Source organism: Erythrolamprus reginae, chromosome Z (genome assembly GCF_031021105.1).
Source record: "Erythrolamprus reginae isolate rEryReg1 chromosome Z, rEryReg1.hap1, whole genome shotgun sequence".
Taxonomy (NCBI): domain Eukaryota; kingdom Metazoa; phylum Chordata; class Lepidosauria; order Squamata; family Dipsadidae; genus Erythrolamprus; species Erythrolamprus reginae.
The window spans coordinates 24930372-24944258 of NC_091963.1; the positions used below are offsets into that span (position 1 = coordinate 24930372).

The 13887-nt window shown below is 38.6% G+C and overlaps 1 protein-coding gene across 2 annotated transcripts; it reads left to right on the forward strand.

The window, feature by feature from the left end:
- The first annotated feature begins 21 nt into the window (after positions 1–21).
- Positions 22–13145, forward strand: ENKUR (enkurin, TRPC channel interacting protein). Of its 2 annotated transcripts, XM_070728233.1 has the most exons (7): positions 42–144; positions 628–669; positions 1724–1816; positions 8414–8559; positions 9301–9518; positions 10379–10525; positions 12790–13145. In XM_070728233.1, exons 2-7 carry the CDS (start codon positions 653–655, stop codon positions 12961–12963), a joined length of 795 nt encoding a protein of 264 aa, XP_070584334.1. In that variant the 5' UTR covers positions 42–144; positions 628–652; the 3' UTR covers positions 12964–13145. The 2 variants fall into 2 exon arrangements, with proteins under 2 accessions (XP_070584335.1, XP_070584334.1); XM_070728234.1 differs by lacking the exon at positions 628–669 and having other exon boundaries at positions 22–144.
- The last annotated feature ends 742 nt before the right edge of the window (positions 13146–13887 follow it).

Here is a 13887-nt window from a genome sequence, read left to right on the forward strand (position 1 = left end):
TGTTACCAAGCAGTTGTTTCTAGGGGCAACCAAACAGTGGTCTCGTTGCTGAGAATTCGAATACCTTCGGAGAAAAGCCTTAGAAGAGGCTGGTGGGAAGAGAGGTGGGGGGAATTAGATTGGAGAAAAATATTTTTGGAACAGGTAAGCAGGTAATCTGGAAGTAGTGAAGCAGCTTGTATTAATTTTTGGAATTAATTTATTACATCTTCGTGCTTAAGCTTTCCTTCAGATGGTGTAGTGAGATTTCTACCTTTCCTCTCCCGCTTCTTTTCTACCCTAACAATCTTGTAAAGATGAGAGAGGGCATAGCTGGATTCATATAACATGCCATTAAATGATTGGTTGTTTTGGGTTGTATCTTATTTATCTAATCATGGTTTGTTAAACCATGCTACCTGGTGTGAAGTGAAGTGAAGCTAGCCAGTTGTGATTAAAACACAAACTGCTTTGGTTCAAAGAAAGAACCACATCTTAACATGGTATATGAATGCTGGGAATGATTTTTCTAAGATCCTCTCTGAATTTCATAGCCATAACCTCAGACTCCTGCCTCAGTTCAGTAGTATAATTTGAATGCAACATTGCCGCCTTTTCTTGATTTGAATATATAAAACATTATTCTAGTAGACTCAGACGACAGTATCTTGGGATGTGTGTTTGGAACTGGTGAGTAGCTTTCCAAAACCTTGGACCTAAGAGAGGTCTTGAGATACTTTGAACTAGAAACCATTGGTTTGTGTCCCTCCACCTCCATAGATTTTTAGTGCTTATTCAGGTGATCCTTATTCATGAATATAAACTGAATGTTTTGCATCAGATGTATAGAAAAATGAAGTTTGATACTTGGCAAGATAATATAGTTAGTCAAATGTATCCCAAAGAGGTTTCATCTTGGGTATGCTGGGTAAATATCTCCGAGACCGCCTTCTGCTGCACGAATCCCAGCGACCGATTAGGTCCCACAGAGTTGGCCTTCTCCGGGTCCCGTCAACTAAACAATGTCAGTTGGCGGGCCCCAGGGGAAGAGCCTTCTCTGTGGCGGCCCTGACTCTCTGGAACCAGCTCACCCCCAGAGATTAGAACTGCCCCTACCCTCCTTGCCTTTCGTAAACTCCTCAAAACCCACCTTTGTTGCCAGGCATGGGGGAATTGAGATATCTCCCCCGGGCCTATATAATTTATGTATGGTATGTTTGTAGGTATGTCTGCTTAAAATGGGGTTTCTTAACTATTGTAAATTTTAAATTGTAAATTAGTAGATTTGCCATGAACTGTTTTATTGTGTTGTGAGCCGCCCCGAGTCTACGGAAAGGGGCAGCATGCAAATCTAATAAATAAAATAAAAATAAAATAAATCTTCCTTACACTTCTCAAACAGTATCAAGAGTATGGCTTTCTGTTTAATAACTTAGTAAGCTGTCACAACTATTTAACTATATGGAGAGCCATTGGTTGGCAAAACGTATGTATATATTCATATACAAATTATATGTAATATTAAGCTTGAGGTGATTTAAAGTGATTGTGATTTTCTGCTGACTAGGAAAAACGTGCATGATGGTGAAGGACAGAAAATGAAAAATACGAAAGAGAAAATCTGAAGGAAAGTCAGAATGTTTGAGTATGCATGGGGAGAGTAATAAAGAATGACATGAGTATGAGAGAAAATATGACAGGTAGTTTCCTTAATAGCTAAGCAATTTAAATAATTTATTTGTAGGCCTGTTACGATGACAGCTACGGTCATGGAAGAGAGCATTTATAATCTTCTACCTCAGATTGTGGAGAAGACACAGAGAAGAGAGAAACCTAGGTATGGAAACTAAAATCTTTCCCTTGGCTGCTGTTCTGATACGTTTTGCATTTAACAATCACTGGTATGCTTCTTTTTTTAAAACATGGGTTAAGTATTACTTTTTATATGGGAAGAAACTGAATATAAAACATTTCACCACTTAATAGATTAGTACTGGTAATTTACCAATACCTACCGGTACGTGTCTCTTTTATCTGCAAAAGTAGGAAGACCGTTTTCACCTTCCCCTTTTAAATCAATTTTATATACTTATTGGGGGAAAATAGAGCATGGCTACTGTTTGTACACTTCAAATAAATTATTTTTGAATCTGGAAATAAGCACTCCAAAAGGTGTCTGAAGAATTATTATTATTATTATTATTATTATTATTATTATTATTCTTCAGACACCTTTTGGAGTGCTTACTTCCAGATTCAAAAATAATTAATAATAATAATAATTATTATTATTATTATTATTATTATTATATTTGTATGCAGCCCCTCCCTGAAGACTCAGCGCCGCTCACAACAATAATAAAAACAATGTTACAGTGGAACAAATCTAATATTAAGAGAGAAAAAAAAACATATAAAACCCCATCATTTAAAACCAAACAACACATACATACCAAACATAAAATATAAAAGCCTGGGGGAGGTGTCTCAATTCCCCCATGCCTGGCAATATATGTGGGTCTTGAGTAATTTACGAAAGACAAGGAGGGTGGGGGTAGTTCTAATCTCCGGGGGGAGTTGATTCCAGAGAGCCGGGGCCGCCACAGAGAAGGCTCTTCCCCTGGGGCCCGCCAAACGACATTGTTTAGTCGACGGGATCCGGAGAAGGCCAACTCTGTGGGACCTTATCGGTCGCTGGGATTCGTGTGGTAGCAGGCGGTTCCAGAGGTACTCTGGTCCAATGCCATGTAGGCATTATGTTTATACAATATGCAGATTTCAGCATTTTTTTCCTCTTGTTTCTCTATTTCATAGAGATCTGAAATTTGGTAATATGGGTTTAATACAATATTTATTTTGCAATGTTACTGTGAAGTAATAAACAACTCCAGCAGATTGCAACTTTCATAAAAAGCTGTGCTATTTTGTTTCCTTTTGGTTTTCTTCAGGAATAAATTCCAGGAGTCAACCTGTCTATCAGGTCTCTTATACTAAATAGTTCTGTCAGCAGCTTGAGCAAGTATTGCTCCAGATATGGAGAATTCCTGTCAATGTGTCATTCAATTTGATTTTTCTACAAGCTTCTGCTGTACTGCTAATGATGAAACTGGTTGATCTCTCATGTGATGAATCTCGGAGTCAGATCAAGTTTCTCTACCCTGGCAGTACTAATTCTGAAGACAAATGGACAGTTGGAAACAATAGAAGGGATAGCAACAATTCTGATTCCATGTTCTGTTATGAGTGGGATAAAGCTTTCAACATACCATCAGGGGGTTATAGGCAACAAACAATGGTAGGAATTATAAATAGCTTCAAGAAACATGAGTGGCAATTTCCTGTTACTCCTATAGCCATTTACTGACCATCAGCTTGAATTAGGTAAATGGCAAGGGTATTATAAATCAGACATTATTGTGGTTGCCATAAAGAGAACATGAACTAGCAGTGTCATTTATATCTCAACACTGTACCCCACGTTTACTATATTTACAATTAACACAGGGTGGCAAATATATCCAACACACCTTCTTACTCCTATATTCAACAATCCTGTTCCAAGGATCTACTACTCTTTCAGTAAAATAATATTTTCTCATGTTGCTTTTGATCGTTCCCCAAACTAACACAATCTGAAGTTGGTTGGGGGAAAGATCAAAAGCAACATGAGAAAATATTATTTTACTGAAAGAGTAGTAGATTCTTGGAACAAACTTCCAGAAGACGTGGTAGATAAATCCACAGTAACTGAATTTAAACATGTCTGGGATAAACATATATCCATCCTAAGATAAAATACAGAAAATAGTATAAGGGCAGACTCGATAGAACATGAGGTCTTTTTCTGCCATCAGTCTTCTATGTTTCTATAATCCTGTGAGGTGGGTTGAGCTGAAAGAGAGTGACTGGCCCAAAGTTACTCCACTGGCTTTCATGGCTAAGGCAGGATTTGAATTCACTGACTTACATTTTCTAGCCTGGTGTCTTGATTACTAGATCAGACTGCCTCTGTATATAAAGAGCCAATTGGCCAATGAAGGAAAATCATTTTTCTATATGTACCCATATCTTCCAGAAGAAATATATTTGACCCAATACAAAAATTAGTGGAAAATGCTGGGAAATCTGAGTAGGATCCACACCTGCACAGCATCTGCCAAGACTTTCTGTTTAATAGGGGCAGAATATCTTCCCCTGAATGTGTTGCTCCCCACAAATACTGGATCATATGGTGACTAGTTGCCATTTGAGATCTTATACAGGCAGAAAAGCAGTCTTTCTCCAATTGACAGATACTGTGCTTAATCAGATAAGTGGCCTAAATATTAATATATTGAATACTTCTATTCTTATGAACCAACTTATTTTAAAATGTAACCTATAGAAACATAGAAACATAGAAGACTGACGGCAGAAAAAGACCTCATGGTCCATCTAGTCTGCCCTTATACTATTTCCTGTATTTTATCTTACAATGGATATATGTTTATCCCAGGCATGTTTAAATTCGGTTACTGTGGATTTACCAACCACGTCTGCTGGAAGTTTGTTCCAAGGATCTACTACTCTTTCAGTAAAATAATATTTTCTCATGTTGCCTTTGATCTTTCCAACTAACTTCAGATTGTGTTCCCTTGTTCTTGTGTTCACTTTCCTATTAAAAACACTTCCCTCCTGAACCCTATTTAACCCTTTAACATATTTAAATGTTTCGATCATGTCCCCCCTTTTCCTTCTGTCTTCCAGACTATACAGATTGAGTTCATTAAGTCTTTCCTGATACGCTTTATACTTAAGACCTTCCACCATTCTTGTAGCCCGTCTTTGGACCCGTTCAATTTTGTCAATATCTTTTTGTAGGTGAGGTCTCCAGAACTGAACACAGTACTCCAAATGTGGTCTCACCAGCGCTCTATATAAGGGGATCACAATCTCCCTCTTCCTGCTTGTTATACCTCTAGCTATGCAGCCAAGCATCCTACTTGCCTTTCCTACCGCCCGACCACACTGCTCACCCATTTTGAGACTGTCAGAAATCACTACCCCTAAATCCTTCTCTTCTGAAGTTTGTAGTGTGTTGTATGTGTATAGCACTTATATGCTGCTCACTCTAAAAGGAACTCAGAGCGGCTAACAGTAATCATAAATGCAACAGCAATAAAAAAGCAATAAAAATATAATAATAAAATCAACAATGCAATAAAATACAATGATATCGTAAAAAACCATACAAACTTGCAGTCTTATTTATTTATTTATTTATTGATTGATTGATTGATTGATTGATTGATTGATTTTATTTGTATGCCGCCCCTCTCCGCAGACTCGGAGAGTCAATCCTACTTCCAGGCCTGCTGGAAAAGCTAGGTCTTAATGGCTTTCCTGAAGACTGGTAAGGTGTAGATAGTGCGGATCTCTATATACACACACAAACACAAACACACACACAATTTTCAAATTCAGCAAAATCATGTGACATATATATATATGACATATATATATACACATATATATGACGGTCTTGATATATTCGGGTTTCTTCCCGTGCAGGATTTAGAAATTTCTGGCGATGTTTCGACGAGGTCCCACTCGTCATCTTCAGGCTGGTGCTTCTGTCCTTGTTATAGGGCGAACACAGCGAGACCTGAGCTGCCTTCCTTCTATAAATACTGGTAGCCGGGTTTGGTTTGATGGCTCAGCAATTTCCTGCTGTGTAGAAACTTCCTGGTGAGTCAGTGGGGTAACACCTGGGGTCGTTGATTTAACTGAGGTATGCTGATTAGTTAATGATTGAGGATTAGGGGTGATATACAGTGGTACCTCATGATACGAACCCCTCGTCTTACGAACAACCCGAGATATGAACCCGGGGTTCAGAAATTTTTTGCCTCTTCTTACGAACTTTTTCCTTCTTACGAACCCGCCGCTGCCGAGAAGCCCTGCCGCCCAGCTGTCGCTTTTTGAAACAGCCGGGGGGGTTCTCAGTGTCCTCCTGAACCTGAATGCCAAACCTGAACTTCTGGGTTTGGCATTCGGGAGGCCGCTGAGAAGCCCCCTGACGACAGCCGGGCGGTGGGGCTTCTCCGCTGCCTCCCAAATACCGAACCCGGATGTTCGGCAAAAGTTCAGGTTCGGGAGGCTGCTAAGAAGCCCAGCTGTCACCTTTTAAAATAGCTGTGGAGCTTCTCGGCGGCCTCCCGAATGCCGAACCCGGAAGTTCGGGTTTGGCGTTTGGGTTCAGGAGGACGCTGAGAAGTCCCCCGGCTGTTTCAAAAGGTGACAGCCGGGCATCGTTGGTTTTTTGCGGGGGGGGGGGGGTTGTTGCACGGATTAATTGATCTTACATTGTTTCCTATGGGAAAAAATGTTTCGTCTTACGAACATTTCGTCTTACGAACCTCCCCCGGGAACCAATTAGGTTCGTAAGACAAGGTATTACTGTATATATGTGTGTGTGTGTGTGTGTGTACATATACATTTACGTCACTTGATTTTGCTGAATTTGAAAATTGTGTGTGTGTTTGTGTTTATGTGTATGTGTATGTATAGAGATCTGCACTATCTACACCTTACCAGTCTTCAGGAAAGCCGTTAAGACCTAGTTTTTCCAGCAGGCCTGGAATTAGGAGATATATATATATGTAGATTGTTCTGAGTTCGGGTTTTGCCCCGTGTAATATTTTGCATGTCTATGCAATGTTTCGGTGAAATCACATTCACCATCATCAGGCTGAAGTTGTAAGCTTCGTGCTGCTGTAATATTTATTGATTTTGCTGAATTTGAAAATTGTGTGTGTGTGTGTGTGTGTTTATAGAGATCCGCACTATCTACACCTTACCAGTCTTCAGGAAAGCCATTAAGACCTAGCGGCACATACATGTATATATATAAAATTTCCTTAAAGCTTACAAAATTGATTACATATCTCCATCACATGCCTACTATAGCATTATGTACTCCTTCTATATAATTTTAATATTGTTGTTCATGTGCTGTGTACTAGGGTCCCCAACATCTGGGCTGCAGCCCACTATTGAACTGTGAGCTGTTTGCAATTGAGCCGTGGCAATGGTGGGCGTGTATGTGTGAATGCGCTTGTGCAAATAGCAGGCAAGCAGTCATGCATGCTCCATTTGTATGAGAGGCAAGTATGTGTACGTGCCCTTCATGCAAATAGTTGCACTTGTTCACATGCTTGCCATCACTCGTACAGAACCATCCCCTTCCCCTGTCCCCTTTTGGAGAACTATGTTCTATGCCATACACTAAATAAGTAAATAAGTATCTCCAGTGAGTGATGTTCTCTGGATAATTTATAATAACAGAGAATATAGAGCAGGGATGTCAAACTAAAGGATTAAGCCCATGAGGCCACCATGGAAACAGGAAAGGACCAGTCTGGACTGGAGTGCCTCTGCCAGTGAAAATGGAGCTCAGGAAGACAGTACACAACCCTCCCAGGCTGTTTCCAGCTGCGACAGCCTCCTTCAACCCTCCGCAAGTGAAAACTGAGCTTGGCAGTCCATTTTTGCTGGTCAAGCACTTGGGCCACCGTCCATAAGTGCCTCCAACATGTGTGATATCAAGGCACAACCTCCCTGGCCACAACCACCCCAGCCCCCAAGGTCATATACAACTTTGATGCAGTCTTAATGAAATCGAATTTGACACCTCTGATATAAAGACTGTATATATGTAGCGTAATGTGATTTGCTTGGCTTGGGCATACATCAAGCCAACCAAGTTACTGGAACTTCTTTCCATAGGCAATATGACTGTGATATTTAACCCAGTTATTGTTTGTAAACCATATTTTATATCTTAGCAAATTATAGATATGAATTCAGCCAGCTGTAGTAGGCTGTGTTTAAATATATGGATTCAATTTCTGTCCCAAGAGAGTAGTATTTCTGTTTTATAAAATTGTGATGCTGGAATTTGTTAAAAAGGAGGGATAGGCAATAATTCCTATAGTGTTGATGTGACTCTGGAATCCTGAAGGTAGATGAGGTTTCTAAGGTTACTGAGAGTAAACTACCTGTTGGGTGTGTTTTTTTATTAAAGGGAAATCAATATTAAAAACTAATTAATGACCTCTCCACTTCTTGAATCTGATTAAGGGTATTGCAAACTGGGAGAGAAATTAGTTATAAATAAAAATTGAGATTAATAAAACAAATCAATGCCCATTTTTCTTATTTTTCCTCTGCCATTTAATATATGTGAATTATAAAATTCATAATCATTGTTTTTAAACAAAAATAAATTCAGAACCACATTGTTTATTGGAAACAATTTAAACCTTTAAAATTTGGTTTTAAGAATATAGATATTTAAAAGTGCAATATTCAGCAATACAGTTATCTATGGAATAATGGAATCTCTATTTTCTGCTGACTTTAACATTTTTGTCCATTTTCTCTGTCTCTAAAGTTTTATATCAGGATTTAGACCATATGTGAAACGTGCAGTTGCGCAAAGTAAATCACCATGGAAAACAATTGGACCCCCAAAAGTCCAAGTGCCCTGTCCTAAAAACTTCCTTCAGAAACATTCAAAAGAACAAAAGATACCAGCAAGTATGTTCTCTTCATAAGAATATTTGAATTTTGTGTTTTATCATTTAATATGTAGGACAGGTGTGTTCCATTTCTTATGAATATTGAAGGGAAAATCTGTAAGCTAATGATATGACTACAGTAATGTAGTGTATGTTCCAAACAGCTGCTGTATTCACATTCCAGTTTATTCTGAAGCACAGTTTGGACATCAAAACAATGTGGTGTAGTAGTCAGCCAGTCTTCTTCACAAAGTGGAAAAGGGGAAAATAAGCAATCTCCTCTAAATGCTTTCCAGGAAAAATTCCAAAAGCCTTGTCTTATAATATGTTAGAAGTGAAAATTCAATTCTAGAGGTATTGTACCATGTCAAGAGTAAGCAGCCTTTTTCAGTAAAATTTAGAATGCCGGGATCAATTCTGAAGGTTGTTGTGTTTTGTAAGAAAAATATAGCTGCCATAATGGGTGTGACCAGTTACAAAAGACCGAAAAAATGAAATGACTGTTTCCTTGTGTTTCTGAGCAACTGGACTCCTTTTCAAAGAAATATACTGTACATGGTTGCAAAATAAGGAGCAGCAGAGGAAAATAGCATTGTAGATTAAAAAAGACATACTTAGAACATTTATGTGCCATTTATTAATATTCAAATTTATAAGTTTCATTTTAATTAGTCTTTTTAAATGGAAAATTTAAAAATATATATATAATATTGGAAAATGTCTAAATTTAATTTTGTGGGTTGTTATTTTTCCTGAAAAGAAAAAAAGCGCAATAAAAAAGTGGAACTAGGTGTGCCCAAAAGAACAGATCATCCGATAATGGGCGTTCAGTGTACAAGAAATTTCATAAACACAAATGCAAGTAATGCTATCGTGGCAGTACCCAAGAAACCATTGCCAGTTTATGTAGACAGAAGTAAAGGAGACAGATTTCTTCTGGAAACTTCAGGTCTTGTTCCAAAATATCTCAAGAAAAAGGTAGGTTTGTCAGATACAGTTATCAAAAAATAAAATGGAGCTGAAAAATACAGGTAGTCCTCAACTTACAATAATTGGTGTAGTGACCATTTGAAGTTTACAACAGCACTGAAAAAAAGTGACTTCCAACTGGGCCATGCATTTAGGATTATCACATCATTCCCAGAGTCAGATGATCCAAATTGTAGTGATCCATTTGGTAACTGGCAAAAACAGATGTTAAATCAGACATGATTCAATTAATTCTTGCCTTAGTTAATAATAACAATTCTAGTCCCTATTGTGGTAAATCAAGGACTACCTGTATAGATGATATGTTGGTATACCCTGAAATGGATTTTGACTGTGAAATTTTCTCCATGTTTATTCTGAAACTTGATGAAATCAGTTAACCGGCTCAAGGTTGAGTCAGCCTTCCATCCTTCCGAGGTGGGTAAAATGAGGACCCAGATTGTGGGGGCAATAAGCTGGCTCTGTTAAAAAGTGCTATTGCTAACATGTTGTAAGCTGCCCTGAGTCTAAGGAGAAGGGCGGCATAAAAATTGAATAAATAAATAAATAACTTCTCAACAAGTATGCAGAGGATTGCACTGTGCAATTCACCAGGAACCACTGAAATTATTTTGATTTCTATCATGACCAACTAGTCCGATATAAATAATGTTAACTGAATTGTTTTTAGGGAATGCCCACTCTACTATTCTGACTACATAGGCTTATGTAGTTTTGAAAGCTTAAGTTTGATGTTCACATGTTTACTGAAATGGATAGAATTGGCATTCTTAGTTTAAAATGGAAGAGTTTAACATATGAAAACCCTGCTTTCTATGAACAATTGTAAAAACATACTTTTCTTATAGGATTATGGGGTGATTCCAAAATATGTAATAAAGAGAACTGAAGATACAAGAAAAGCTCAGGAACAATATGATCACTATGTCAGGGAGACTCTCAGACAAAACGCCATGAAACGGCTCACAGAGGAAGAGAGAGAAAGTCTTTTAGAGGTACATGACTTGAGAAATACTGCAACTGAGATGGGTACAGTTTCGCTAGATGGAGCTCTAGAATTGTTTTTGTTTGTTAGGTTCTGATAAATGCCAAGCAGGTAAGACTATTACCATGTCAATTTGGAAAAAGGAAGAGTTTGCCTTTAAACTACTATTCATTTTATGCACATTTTGTAGGCTGCTGGTTTTGCACAATTTTACAAATAATCAGCAATCTATTTTTTTAAAAATCATTTAATAATAATAATAATAATAATAATAATAATAATAATAATAATTTTTAAAAAACCAATAACAACAACAGAATTAGAAGGGATCTTGGAGGTCTTCTAGTCCAAACCCCTGCTTAGGCAAGAAATCCTACACTATTTCAGACAAATGGTGATGCAACATCATCTTAAAAATGTCCAGTGTTGGAGCATTCACAACTTCTGGAGGCAAGTTGTTCCACTGATTAATTGTTCTAACTGTCAGGAAATTTCTCCTTAATTTTAGGTTGCTTCTCTCCTTGATTAGTTTCCACCCATTGCTTCTTGTTCTACCCTCAAGTGCTTTAGATAATAGTTTGACTCTCCTTTGTGGCAGCCCCTGAGACAATAGGGAATTCCTGGCTGGCCGAAACAGGGACTCCAGGAAGGACGTCACCATGACGTTAAAGCTCCGCCCCTGGAATTCCCTATTGGGATTCCCCACCTCCGTTTGCACCTCCCAACCAGCCGATAGTTCCACGGCTCTTCTGGGTAGGTGACAGCCAGGCGGCGGCGCTTCTCGGCGTTCTCCCGAACTTGAACTTTTGCCTAACTTTTTGGATTTGGCGTTTGGGAGAACGCCAAGAAGCCCTTGGCTATTTTGGAAGGTGACAGCCGGGCGGCGGCACCCAGCAGAGCGCCCATTTTTGTGATCCCATCAGCACAAAAACGGGCGTTTTGGCTTGAAAAAGGGGTAAATTTTGGGCTTGCACGCATTAATCGGTTTTCCATTGATTCCTATGGGAAACATTGTTTCGTCTTACGAACTTTTCACCTTATGAACCTCCTCCCGGAACCAATTAAGTTCGTAAGACAAGGTATCACTGTATTTCTGTGCTACTTATTAAAGTAGGCTGTATTTAGGCTTCTGTAAAAAAATGTACAACTTCGTTAAGATTTTTCTTTCTTTTTTTATTAATGCAATGCCTCCCAACTTGGCAACTTTAAGATAGTAGACTTCAATTCCTGAATTCCTCAATCAGGAATGATTTTCCCCTGCTGGCAGGGGAATTCTGAGAGTTGAGGTCCATGTATCTTAAAGTTGCCAAGGTTCGGAAACACTGCATTAATACAACTCTTATTACCTGTTGTGATTCCGTCTGAGGCCTCTCAGGGAACGGCTGATCCTCTGCCGGCTTCCTGCTCAGAGGGGGAGGATGAGGAACAGGAGGTTCAGGCAGACGGGGAGGAGGAATCTCAGGCTGAGGGAGAGGGAGGACAGCCAGAGTCCCCCGAGAGGGAGCTCTCCCCAGCAAGCAGCCTGGATTCCTTAGATGAAAATGCACAAGCAATAATCGATCTCCGGCAGAGAAGAACAACACAACGAAGGGGACAATTAGCCAGGTACTTTCAGCACTAAAGAGGCAACAGCTGGGTTTGGGTGTGGTGCTCTCTGGAAAGGCTGAAAAGGCAGACCCACCCTTCCTGGCTTGTGGAGTATTATCTTTGGGAGTCCTGGGACCTGGCTGTGATCTTTGGCGTCTTGGAATTCTGGTTTGTGACTTTGAATACTGAAACCTTGGGGGGGAAAGGTGTGGGTCTTATTCTCTACAGTGGTGGGTGTGCCAGCAAGAAGTCTGCTGTATTGTCTGGCCATCAGGACTCTGCTGTGAAGTCTCATAGCCTGCCTGTTGGGAAGAACAGGTTTTTCTCTGTGTTTATTTTTCAAACTATAAAGTGCTTTTGCTTTTACCAGCGTGTCTGGCTGATTTTTCCAGTTGGTGTTGAAGTCTGGGGGCACCCAGACAGAACATTACCAAACTCTTTTTTTCAGAGCACATGGAAACCTGGGAAAAGGTGCTGTTTTTAGCATTTAACGGAGAAATGAATAGTACAGGCTTCCCAGCCTTTGTGCATTTTTAGAGACTTTACTGCAGTGTTTCCCAAAATGGCCCATTTTAAGATTTCCCTCCCAGAATTTTAGGGGTCAAAATCCACATATTTTAAAGTGGCCCATTATGAGAAATACTGCTTTAGCGCATTCTAATTCTTCGTTTCTTCTTTTCCATGTAGGGTCTCAAAACAAACTGGGAGGAGGTGCATCAGGCATTCCAAAACCTTTCAGTAGAATTAGATACAATACCGAAGAAGCGTTACAAAGAAAAGCTGGAAGAAGACATCAAACAGTTGGAACATGACATTCATATAATTGAGAAACACAAAGTTATTTACATAGCAAACAAATGAGGATGCCTTTTGAGATTCATTTTTCTGTGAGATAGTTTACTTTCAGTAGAGATATAAATCGCATATATAAGTAGAAAAATATTTGAGGTTTTAAAATCTGTGTTAAAATTTATCATATTTTACATTGTTTCTTTTTAGATGATTATTTATTTATTTTCAATAAAGGCATATTTTTCTCCAGAGTATTTGACCAACTATGCGATTTTTGAAGTCTTTCAAGGTTTCCAGTCTTTTTATGATTCAGAGATGAAGAATAATAGGAGATAGGAATGATTTACCACACAGTTAATAGTGATAAATATTCATTAACGCGCCAAGTTATTCGGTGAGTTATTTGGTTTTCAAATCATTAGCATTTGTTTTATTTAACTTAGTATGCAGACTACTAAACTCATTTTTTGTGTTGGCTTTTACTGCAAATTACAAAACTAAAAATAAGTAAAATTAATAGTTAAAATTATAAGCAGTCCTCAACTTATAACCATTAGTTTGGCAAGTTACAACAGCATTCAAAAAAATTATTTGTAGTCAGTCCTTAAACTGACTGCAGCAACCCATGCATGGTTACTTGATTAAAATTTGGGGACAAGGCAACTAGTGTTTATGTAGCATCTTGAAGTCATGTGACTGCCATTTGCCATCTTCACAGCTGGGTTCTGATAAGAAAAATCAATAGGGGGAAGCCAAATTCACTTAAAAGTTACGTTAACAAATGCAGATATTTTCTTAACAAAAATGGCTAAAAGATTGTAAAATTGGGCACAAGTCCTTAGCTATCCTCTTGAAAATTCTGGTACCAATTGTTCTAAACTGAAGACTACCTGTAAAAATCAAAATCATCCATGAAAATTTCAAAAATTATTAAATTTTTAAAATACAGATCCTAGGGCTTACAGAACTGGCATAGCAATAGAAAAGGCCAAA